Source organism: Poecilia reticulata, chromosome 19, assembly GCF_904066995.2.
Source record: "Poecilia reticulata chromosome 19, P_reticulata-male-v2, whole genome shotgun sequence".
In the NCBI taxonomy this organism is placed as follows: domain Eukaryota; kingdom Metazoa; phylum Chordata; class Actinopteri; order Cyprinodontiformes; family Poeciliidae; genus Poecilia; species Poecilia reticulata.
Window position 1 is genome coordinate 4,883,500 of NC_088848.1, and position 12,495 is coordinate 4,895,994.

Sequence of the window (12,495 nt, forward strand, 5' to 3'; positions counted from 1 at the left end):
ATATATTCCACTTTTATTTTGGAGCATCACAGTAAATAGGGCTGAAAACACTATATCAGTACACCGTCCTACATGTATATATATATATATATATATATATATATATATATATATATATATATATATATATATATATATATATATATATATATATATATATATATATATTGCAATGAAAATACTTTATCAGTGTAATCCATGTTTTCTCCATTTTCTTTGTTTTCCATCATCTCTATCTCCATAAAACTTTCTGTGTTCTTCAGTATATTGATAAATAAAATCTATATCAGATGTTGGCTTCAAGTCTTGAAAGGATGGAAAAATCCTTGCAACTGGCCAAAGATGTAATTGTTTATGTTTATGCATAATTGGCATATACACAGAAAGAGGGCAGTGAGCCTAAAACATAATAGCCTTCCAAGCAATCTTTAATGATTGCATGATGTTGCACAATACAGGGATTAACACAGTGTACTCTTATTGTTTTACTGTACAGTTATTTACCATTTTGTGTTGGTCTTTCACATCAAATACTGATTAGACATGTTGAAAGTTGTAATTACAATGTAAGGAAATGTAAAAAATAAAAGTACAATAAAAGTTCAATAGGTTTGAATATTTTGCAGGGCCCCCACATCTGCACCATGTGTGTTATTGTCTGACATTTCTACGTTCCGAGTCAGTGATTATATTGAGGATGAAATGTGAAGTTAAATTTATTAACCTTTCACCCCCCCTTTTTTTTCTTGTCAGCACTAATATGAAAAGGTTCAGAGGCACACTTTCCCTGGTCATAACATTGGAACTGTGTTTTCCCATTAAACTTTTATTGCTCTCATCTCCCTTTTCCTCACCAACATTGATTTGGTCCAATTTTTGAAATATCAGTCCCCACCGGAGGCATAAATGCCCATTTAGCTTGCCGCAAAGTGTTGTCTTAATGGCTTTTCTCTGAAATTTGTACCAGGAGAGAGTGTCTGCAGCTTTACTCAAGGACAAAGAACAAAACAATCGTTTTCAATAACTGTTTCCTTTTGTTACATGGATCTTGTTCCAAGAATTGAATGATCAAAAGGTGAACTGTAGGGGGTGTTATCCTGGAGATCAAAATATTAATTCTGACAGGTCTATGGAGATTTCTCTTTTATCCCAGGCCTGTTTCAATCTGTTTTCACTGTTTAGCTACATATCTGTCTGCCTCTCTGTGTGGATGCTTTTTACACCCCACCTTCCATCTGTTTTGTGCCACAGTTATGTTTCTCTGTTAATTATTTCTCTTCACACATCGACTTCCGTTCCTCCTAAAGGAAATTGCTTCTGTGGATTACCACATGAGTCAATATAACAGCGCCTTCTGATTTAAAGGTTTTCCTGTTAGTTGAAAGTTCTGGAAGAAAGCACATCAAGTTCATTTAAAAAAAAAGGAACAATTAACCCATTAATCTAATGTGTTTTCTATATTTTTGTTAATAAAAGTGGCTTAATTACAGGTAAGGAGCAGAAAATCACTATAATCCTTTAAAAAATATGTTATTCCATAAGGAAAATTTAATGTCGTTACACATACCATTCAAGTATCTTCAGATAGTCTTTGTGGATGGTGATAGGCAGGAAGGAATCTCCAGTAGCAGTCTGTCTTGCAGCTAATCTGAAGAGACCTCTGATGGAAGACTGTTACTGTAGTACAGTCTCATAACTGTCATTAGATGCTAACAGCTCAATTTCCAGGCGTCAAAGATGATATTCCACATTAAATATGTCCTGTACCATATCTTCAGCTATTGGCAAGTACTGCTAATCCACCTCTTTTGATTTTGCTGCTTCCCTTTAAATCTCTATCTGGCCATATGGTTAGGAAGCTTGGCAGAGAGACATTTGAGTTAGGGATATGATTCTTTCCCATTTTGATCGATGGAAGAGATGGTTTGAACTTCTCCCTTCCTTTCATTCCAGTTTGATTCATGCCAAATTATTTATAGAAATTTGATCTACTTTTCAATTACTCCTTTGACAGGTCACCAGCTGTTTGCAGGACAGAGAAGAAATCAATCTAATTCATCCTTCCAGAAAGCTTCTGTCATCTCAGCCTGGATGTGCCTGTCTCAGGGAGTCTCCATGTCCACTCCACCTTACCACACCAGTAGGACTGGACTTGAAAACCTGCTTTAATCCCTGGTGTTACCAGCCTTTTCATCCACATAGGTTTGTTAACATTTTCGTTTCTGCTTTAATTGTCAGTCTGGTCAATTTCTGAAGCAGCATTTCTCAAAGACATGTAAAAGTATGAAATAATTGTGACCTTTCAAATAACAGATTTGAAAGGTCAAGTCATTTATGGTCTCTGTAAAATGGCGGTAAAAGACAGCCTCTAGAGGTCGCTGCTGCAGCCTCTCTGTTTGATATGACCCGGTCAGCTGGAGCCAAACCAAACATATTTATTAATCATTGCAAAGTTAAAACCAAAGTAGTTGATTTAAGAAGCAATGGGACAATTCTTTCTGTAAGTTTTGCCTAAACATGACCCGTTGAAACTTCAATTAAGGCATATTATGAGCCAAATTATCAACAAGTCATATCAAAACAGAGAAGAAGCAAGAAAAATCTTGCTTGGAACATCAGCATTTGTATCCCGGTTCAAAGCTCCTCAGAAGAATCCAATGTTAAATTAATAGTTAAAGGTTTTTCCCTCTTGGATCATCTTGCTCCAGTCATATTTGTATTGATTAGCATAAAACCATTAGCATCGTATGAACACCTTAAAAAACACTATGCAAAACTGCAGTGTAATAACTGGATAGATTATGCACATCAAATTACATGTGCTTGAGTTTGCAGCTGACAAGCTCATGTTGTTGCATTAAATCTTTTGTTTTCTTTTTCATCTTCTGACTTCAGATGAATTATTCCTTTCACTGCCCAGTACAAGATATTTATTCTGTTGAATATAACTTTAATTTACATAGATTGTTTTATACTTTGATCAAGAAGATGAGAATTAGTTTTTTTTTTGGATGTGAGCAAACCTAAATGTGAATTATTCCCAATGCTGCAATCTCCTGTGGTATTGTCATACACAAAACCATGTGATGTGCTGCAGCAAATTTGACATTAGACATATTCTAGCTGTACATGTTTGTATCCCTAAAGTTTGCTTCAAATATAACTGTTTTCCCTTTGTCATGTCGGATTAGTGCACATCCATATCTCACAATCATGATCATATGGATGCTGTAATGCGGATAGCATCGTTTCTAGTAGATATCGATTTCACTGTTTAGACTAAAATACCAAATACCACCTTCTTATTTCCAGATTATATCGTGCTTGCGACCAGAAGACGCTGCTGTGTTCCCTGCTCACTGGAGCTTTCCTCGAGGCCACGGTTTCCCTTGGTGCTCGGGCATCTCTTCCCTTCTCATTACCCCCGTGCTCCAACGGCCACGCTGTGCTAAAAGGTGAGTCTTTATACTGTATCATGTAGGTACAAACATTCACATTGCTGTGAAAAAGGAGCGAAACCTTTGTAAACGTAATTTTGGGATAATGTCAGATAGAGGTACACATTTTCAATATAAATAGTTATCCTGATTAGTGGAGGTGTATATTTCTGACCATTGTACAAACTTGTGCAATTCCTTGCATACATTTTTACCAATTGGAAGTTAATTAACAGAATTTTTCTGTTATTACTGCTGTGAACATTTTTTTTTGTAGCGCATATCTAATAAGTGAGACTGTAGATTGGTTTCTGTGGTAGTGTTAAGACAGTTTCCACTATACAAATTACTGCATATTAAGGTGTATTTGGTGTTTGATGCTATTAAAATAGGAAGTTTGTGTTAGATGGAGTATCAAACATTTTTGATTTTGATTGTATGTAACTGACCTTGAAACTGAGTTTTTGATTGGATTTATTGTAATCACTCAGATTAATTTAAATTAAATATCTTTTGAGGTAACATTTGGATTTATCTGGTACCAGATTGATAAATTGAATGGAAAAAACTCTTTATTGTACCTTTATTCCTTATAACGCCATGATTGTTGTCAGGTGTGCTAAAGTAACTCACATTTAACAGGGTTAATAATAATCAGCTGTTGCATTTGTTGAAAAGAAGAGGTTAATACATTGGAGCAGAAGTGACTGAGGGATGTCTGTGGTTCTCAGTATTCCCTCGTGGTCTCCTGCTCTACTTTCTGCCCTTTTCCCACATGATACATCCACAGGAGGATCTGGTTTGTTTGGGATCTGCAGCTGATTCCTTTGCTTGCCCTTTTCCTTTCGGTCCTTTCACGTAATTCCCTTGTTGTCCTTTTTCCTCATTATACCCTCTTTTCACTTTCCATGACATGCTCTCTCTTTTTTTTCTTAAAGATTTTGTGGTGGGATATGGAAGAAGGTGGAAAGATCTTATCTGCTCTAGATGTATTATTACCATTTTAAATCACCGTAGTTGCAAAACAAAAAATGATGGTGATCATTTATGGTGATATTTTTTATTTATTCATTTATTTTTTTTACGTTGTGATTGACTAATGGCTCTCAAATTTAGGATTGTGACACCTTTTGGGGTCACAAAACAATAAATGGGTTCTTGAGTTCTTCTTTAGAAAATAAACTAAATAAAACTCATCACAATAACAGCCATTTCTGGAGAAAGGGTACTCAAGACAAAAACAGTGCTTACAAATAAATTGGTAATCTGTTGATGCTGCTTGTGATGTCATTTTATCTTTATTTAAAGTATAAAAGTTTGAAAAGTGTGCTGTGCTTTTGTTTTTACAGCCCTAGTTTACAGTTTGATGGATCTGTTCAGGATGTTAGTTTAACTAAAGTGTAACTTTATATGTATTAATGACAGACTTTTTCAGAGTTTTATTTGCAAAACAATTAGTTTTTACCACCTTTTCACCTCACTATTATGTTGTGTATTTGTTGGGTTGTCACACAAATTCCTAAAAGAAAACATTACATTCTATGGTCGTTATAAAACTTTTTACAAGGCACTCTGGAAAAACTTCAACAAATGTCATCCAAATGTCGTTTTTTTTTTTTCTCACCACCATCATACTCGTTTCCTCTGTGTCTCTTTCTCACTCAACATGACTTCACTATCAAGGCAGTCGAGTTGTTGCTGGGTTGTCCACCTTCTCAACAATGACATTACGTATGACTTAAATGTAAGCTGATCCTGACATTAATTTCCACTGGCACAGATCCAGGGGACTGGCTGTCTCTGGCAAGATCATGGAGACATGCACTTTGGTGCTCACGTAAGCACCGAAAAATTATTAATCTCTGTATTTGTTTTTATTTGACAGGCAGTGTTATCAGTCATGTTAATAACTTTTTATTTTTTATGTTGTGCTAACTTTTTATTAGCACGTTTAGAGGCAGGCAGTTGGACACATACAGAGTGCATATCTTCAGCATAACATTGTGTTCTGATCGTGTGGATGTTGGAGCAAACCAAACAGAGCTGGTGAGGTGCAGAAGGAAAATGATTTGAGACGCATCAAGAATCAGAGGCGCAATGCAAAGTCACGTTTTTAATGTGACATACGTCAGTTCAGTCTACTAACTAATGTTTTTTGTTCATAAGGTAGTAAAAAGGTCTTTACCCCCTTAAAAATGTCTGTTTTTGCATTTTATCACATTCAAATGTTTCATATCTTCAAATATTTTAGGCACGGTTTTGTAGATTCAGATACACTTTCTTGCTTAAGTGAAGTACTCAGTTGTTCAGTGGCATTGGAAAGTTGAGTTATTGTTCATAAGGTTGAGAAAGTTATCTGTTTCCATCTATGAAGTTTAATTATTCTAAAACTTGGCCTTCTGATAGAGTTTAATACTTGCACAGTGCTGGTGTGGTTTGCTTTCCATTTTTGGTATCGGTTTTCTTGTCAGTGTTTCAGCATAATAACCTGGTTCTAATCTTTAAGGCCTGCAGAAAAATGCTGCTTCGTTCACCCTTGATCTTTTTTATGCAATTCAGCAGATAATAAACATGCTTTCTAGGGGAGAAAGGAAAAACTTAAGATTTTTATTCCCTCCGAAGAGACTAGTTTAAGTGTTTATTGTAAGAACTATTGTTAGCATCAGGACATTTTCTGTCCATTTGGATGAAGATGTATTATGTACTTATTCGTAGTTGGGTTTCTGAACAGGTTGTTGAAGAGTTTCGTACACAAACATGATGATAAAATGTCTCTGTCGAGGAGACGCTGTCTGTTGAAGAATGTCAGTTTTTCTGAGTCATGTCAAATGAAAGACATTTTTAGTGTATTTCTCTTTCTTTGCCATGTTTTAAGATTCCAAATATATTTGTCACAGGAAAAAAGTGTTTTTACTGCATGTTTTCTCATGCATGTTACATACAATCTGAGAGGACTTTTGGGATTTGGAAGTAATAATATCTGCAAAAGGCTATTTCAGACATGTCTTGAGATCATTTCCTGTATAGCATATTTTATTGTGTCGTACTGCTGAAAAGGAAGTGTGTGACTTAGTTTCAAGCTACAATCCTTGCAAGCTCAGTTTTGGTGTTTCTTTGTGTTTCCGTCTTTTTTTTGTCTCTCTTTTGCTCAGTCATCACATTACATTGTGTGGCATTCCAGTATTTAAAACTCACTGACAGCAAATATTGTGGGGAGTAAAAGCAAAGGGAAGTCTCAAAGATTTAAGATTACATATTGTTTAAATGGGTAGTATTTCTAAATATACTCAATAAAACAAACATTCTTTATTGTGAGATTGTAGACATCGATGGGTTTTACTTTGGTCAAAGTGTTTAAATTATTAGATTTGTTTTATAATCTCATTATACACTTCACAACTGTCATTCATTGGTTGCAGTTTTCAAACCCAGCACTTAAATGCTCATAACTAATGGATATGTATTTCAATTACCCCATGCCAAACTAACTATGTCTCAGAGTTGTAAAATTTAAATAACAAGCAGTAATTAATTACAATAAACCCAACTAAATATCTTATTATTATTCTGCACACATAAAACCTTTGGGATTTTTTTTAATTTTTTAGTTTTTTATAGTACACACAACTGCAGAAAAAGGACAATCTGATTTGAATAATTTAAAAGGCATGGGGAAATTTGCATTTACAAATTATATTCCATCTATTTGTAAATCTGTTCATCTTTTCATCCACCTGTTTGTCCATATTAATGTTCATGCTGTGTTGGTTGTTCAGTTCAAGCCTGACCACTGCAAAAGTGGACCTTAATTCATCATGAACTTTTTAATTTATACTAAAAAAATACACTAAGATGACTGAGAAATTTAGTTAGATAAACTGGAGTATCCCTGCATGAAAATGTGGGGTACATGGAAAAAAAAGATTGTATTTTTATTTAAAAAATATGAGTGAGAGAGCTAATTGCATTTTGATATTCATGTTTGCAGGCGGTCATTAATCAAGCCAATGCATAGCTGACACATTTTTTAAGCATATTAAAACAACGCATATTTGCAATACTTGATCAATCGGAATGGATAGCCTAGGCTCCACTTTTCATTGTGTTTTATTCAACACAACATTAGAATTCACAGCAGGATGAATCACATTTTAAATCTTTTTCTGGGGAATAAAAAAGTCTTCATCCTCTACAATTATTGACACATAAGATTCAGAAGATGTGCACCTTACTTGATATTCTGTGTACTAGAGGTTGGCACTGCATTATATACTGCCAAGCAACAGTTTCCTGACAACACACCTCTAAGAGAACCATTGTTTTATGGCATAATGTGTTTAACATTGTTTTGCAATGACCTCCAAACAGCTTCCTTCCAGATTATCTGTAATTCAACTTGTCTGAAAGTTGCACTATTTGGAGGGTGCCAGAGTAAGTTGGATATAGCCATAATTTTCTTTCCAAGGATTCAAATTCATTTTTGTAAACATTGTTGTAATTCAACAATTCATTGTAAAGGTACTGTTTTATCTTCTTTTGTATCTTAAAAACGCTGCTTCTGTTGGTCCAAAGGAATTAATTAGATCAAAGTATGTAATTATATATTGGATGTAGGGGTGTACTGGTGCTCTATCCAGAGTGTACCATTCCTCTTGTCCAATAACCTCTGGATGTAGGCACCAGCCTGCATGCCGACCTGCAAGGATAGATGGGTGTATATGATGGATGGATGGGATGTAGGGGTGCGAAAGGGAAAAATGTTTTTTTGTCTGAAAAGTTGCTAGATGTAGCCACAAAGTTGGTGAGTTGGCATCATTTGGGTGACTGTTGTTAACTGTGCATGTGCAGATATGATTTAGTGGGTGAGTCCCTCTCTCTCAGCAGTGCAAAAAGTGGCAGTGGCTGATTTCCAGACCTTTGTGGAGGTAAATAAGATCGGTTTCACATGTGAGTTTTGGTCGACCACCCAGAATTAAAGAAACGTTTGCCAATTTATCAGTGCACCCATACATTAAGGGAAACCTTAATTTTATTTCACAGATTATCAGCTCCATCAAACCGTTGTCATCGTTTTCATCTGACCTGGCATAGCCTGTATCTCAGAGAGAGAGAACAGCTTTCTATTTGTTTCTGGACTGACTCTGTTTGTTGCCTAAAAACACCAGATTGCATCAGAGTTTATGTAAAAGTTAATGTTTTTTTATCTGATGCAGTGCTGCAAAAAATAAAGTAAAAATTAACTCACTTTGCTGCACTTAGGCTCTTTCTTCAGTTTTAAGGTCTGTTCTTGGAAATTCTCTAGCATCTTGCACATGACTTCACATGACAAACTGTCTCCTTTTCAAACAGCTTATGTAAGTAACTAACGAAACTGTCAAATTAATAAATCTAAAGCACGCAGAGACAAAGTGTAAAATCTGTTGGGTTTTCTGTTTATATTTACAGCCAACCTGACAGTAGATGAATTGGGGGTAGATAAAATGGACTGCTAAGTTACTTAATGCATGATTTATAACTATGCTTACTTCTAGATAGCCTGACATTGATGGAAAACCTGTGTGTTTAGGTCTTTGCGATAAACTCCCTTTCCAAACAATGAACAGAAGATACCAGGATGTAGAGCAAACAGTGACGCAGCATCCGATGCCACAAACGTAAGTTGGATAACGGTGGCAGAGCTTTAAAGCTAGGAGGCACGCAAACTGCAGAACATAGCATTTACTTCTCGGTTCATCAAATGTTGCAGTGATATTATAATTTGCTTCAGTGGCTAATAGTACTGACAAAAATGTCAAAGGTGTGAAACGGCAAGGGAGCAAAATTACCAGCACCTGTTTTAAGTCTTAACACCTCTTCATGCCCATTCATCACCATTTTCCCAAACCTAATTCACTGTATTTGTATCTTAACCCTGGTGTTCACAGGAAATGATTTCATGAGTGTGTATAGACTGTGAATGGACGAAAGATTTAAAAACCTTACAAACCATCCACCTGCTTCACCACCTGTAATGGTGGGCCAAATTTGTATCATTCTTGAACTGTGATTGAGCCACACAAAGTCATTCTGAAGGCCAAACTCTGGACATAACTGCAGTAGATTCAAAGTGAGCAGATAAAAGAACATGTCTTTAAGTTGTTGCTTAAATTGCAGAGATATTAAATAGGAGAAATGACTGGAACTCTGCTTGCAAAGATGCACGAGTAAACAAACTATATCTACCTGTTCTCATTTATTTTTTGGGAAGACTGGGACACAATCGGGGAGGAAAAAAGGCGGAAAAGATTTGTTTCTTTTGATTGTCAGTTGTAACTCATTGCTTTCTGAATGTTGGTGTGGTTGTAGGAATTCTGACAGTGTTTTTATGTGGAGTAGGCTTGTTGGCTTAACTGTAGTATAGGGCTGTGAACTATGTGTAGTGTCAGAAGGGAGTGGGCGGGAGACTTATGAGGTTATGTCAGAAAGGGAGAGAGAGCGTACTAGAGAGAGAGACAGAGAAGTAATGAATGTGGTGAAGAGAAGGAGAGGAACCTCTGCTGTTACTTACAAGAACACCAAGCAGGTGAGTGACAGAGAGCAGATAGTACAAGTTAAAGAGTTCAAGTTGGAAATGGACTTAGGGAGAGAGAAGTAGAGAGAGAGAGAGAGAGAGAACAGGAGAGGGAACAGCTGTGGGAGAGACGGGACTGCCAACTCAAATGTGGACAAGTGTATCGTGGTCACCCTGGCGCTGAGCTGTCAGAACGGAGGCTGAGCAGTCAGCTGTGTCCAACAGCCATGAAGCACTCGCACCAAACGGACTTCAAGCTGATCAGTGAGTAGGGGGAAAGTGAAGCACAGCGAGACTGCAGGTTTCCTCGCTCTGCAGTGCAGGGACATTGTAACTTTAAAAAGCTTGCCGGTGATCTAATGGTGAAAATATGGAGAATTGATCTGTATATAAGTTTGCTTGTATTTCGTGTGGGGTGAATAGGTTTTTGCAATAAGGACAAAAAGGCATGCTGGCACATGCTAAACTCTGCCTTCATTAGTGAAGAAATTGTTCTAGTACCTTAGCTGCAGCTGCCCTAGTCTGTTGTGGTCATCTTTCAGTTGTTATGCAAATGAGGCATCCAGGAGTCTATTGATGTGTTGGAGTACATGTTAATTAGTAACTCTGATTAAAGTGAAGTGCGTTTTACAATGGATATTGTTTAGGAAAGGTTACATTTAATTTCAACTGTTTAAAATTTTAGATTAGACGATCATGTGTCTTTGCTCAAATTGAGCATTTGAGAGAATACACAAACCACGTCTTTAAGGAAGTGGTTTATGTCTGTTTCTATGTGTTTCTGCAGACTTGAAACTTTTTTAGTGTTTGAGTTTTAACTTTAAGTGCTCCAAGCTAAAATGATCATAATTTATTTGTTTATTTAAATTAGCTCATACTTGGCTCATTTTGCAGTGCTTTAGCACTAATAGGCTGTAGTTAGAAGAAGCAAGCTTCTTTATAAAGTTGATTCTCCTGCTAAAGATGTGATAAAAGCCTTAAAATTAATTTTGTTTTGATGTAAACAATTATATAATTGTTTATTTTGTAATTCATAACTTAATTTGATTGGTTTGGGGAAAAAAATAAATGTTTTCAATAAAGATTTAAGTGGGACCCAAACAAATATTATTTTTTTTAAAAACAATTTGAGGTTAGATATTGTATCTGGAAAAGTTTAGTCATGAGTAGACTCATACATTTAGTAATTTTGAAAAGTAATTTTAGAATGCTATTAAAAATGTCTTTCATTTCAGTATTTCAGTGAGTGAAACAGGCAGATTAATTACACGGATGAAAATCATAAAAACATCACACCAATAAAAACAATTTCAATGCATTTATATGCTATAGAAAAGTCGAACTATAGAAAAAGTATGTTTAATACCTTCCTCAAGGTTATTTTCAAAAGGCACTTTTAATCTAACAAATATTCCTCTTCAGAACACATTTTCTAATTTATTGAATATGACTTTTTGTCACTAAAACTGTGGAGGGTAAATGAAAACAACTTCACATTGTGATTCCTTTAGATAAAGCCTTCATTAGAACTGTCCAGGAGTTCAGAGTCCCTGTCACCAAGTCCGCATTTTATTGAACAATCATTATTCCACGTATTTAAGACTGTGGAGGTTACTGTAATTGAATGCAGGATAAATGAAAACAATTGCACATTGTGATTCCTTTGCACAAAGCCATCATTAGAACTGTCCAGGAGTCCAGAATCCCTGTTAAACTTCAGTCTGATTAGTTTAAGTTACTGTGAAGTACAAATGACTTTCCATGGGGTGAGAGTTTAAACTCCATTTTCCTCAAACATTAAAAATCCTTCAGTACTTGTACAGATGTTTTTGATAGTCCTTGGTTTCATAACACAGAACTGTTTATTGGATTTGTCCAAACGTCTTTTCTCTGGTTTCTGTCACTGCCTTCATCTCCACAAAAAAAAAATTAGAAAAAAATTAAACATTAGATGCCTGCAGCTAGTCCTTTTCTCTGAAAGAGTTAGTTTATCTGATCATAAAGGAAACTCTCTGATAAGCAAGACATGTTAGCAGTTTTACCGACTGTTTATTGCTTCTGCAGCAGTAAGAAAATCTGCCCGAGTGTATTTATGCATTCTGAATCATTACGCTGTTTTTGATCATTTATGCTTGCTGTGTTTTAGTGTCTAAGTGCTGTTTATTCTACGGTGTATTCACTTTGAACAAGAAACTTAAGTGTTCAAGCTATTATTTACACATCTGTTATGCTTATTAGGGCTTGGTTTTATCAAATCTTACATTTTACTGAAGATCTCTATTGGGTGAGAATTTGCCATCCTGAAAAGACAAAAAAAAATAAAAATAAAAATCACAAATTCTTATAAATTCAAAGCAGTGATTTGTTAGAAGTCATTTGACTAAGAGATTTTTTTTTGTTAGATCATTTGTTTTATTGATTCATAAGCTCAATATGTCTCTCTTTCTCTCATTTATTTAATTCTAATGAGTAATTGTGTTTATTTACATGCAGCTTACTCTGGTCCAT

General features: G+C 35.5%; 1 protein-coding gene across 4 annotated transcripts in view; it reads left to right on the forward strand.

Moving 5' to 3' along the window:
• plce1 (phospholipase C, epsilon 1) overlaps positions 1–12,495 on the forward strand; it is an 83,171-nt gene that overhangs the window by 34,688 nt on the left and 35,988 nt on the right. For all 4 annotated transcript variants that reach the window (XM_008436706.3, XM_017310983.2, XM_017310984.2 and 1 more), the window contains exons 6-7: positions 2,015–2,202; positions 3,313–3,455. In XM_008436706.3, coding sequence (XP_008434928.2) covers positions 2,015–2,202; positions 3,313–3,455 — 331 coding nt within the window. The remainder of the gene's footprint in view (positions 1–2,014; positions 2,203–3,312; positions 3,456–12,495) is intronic.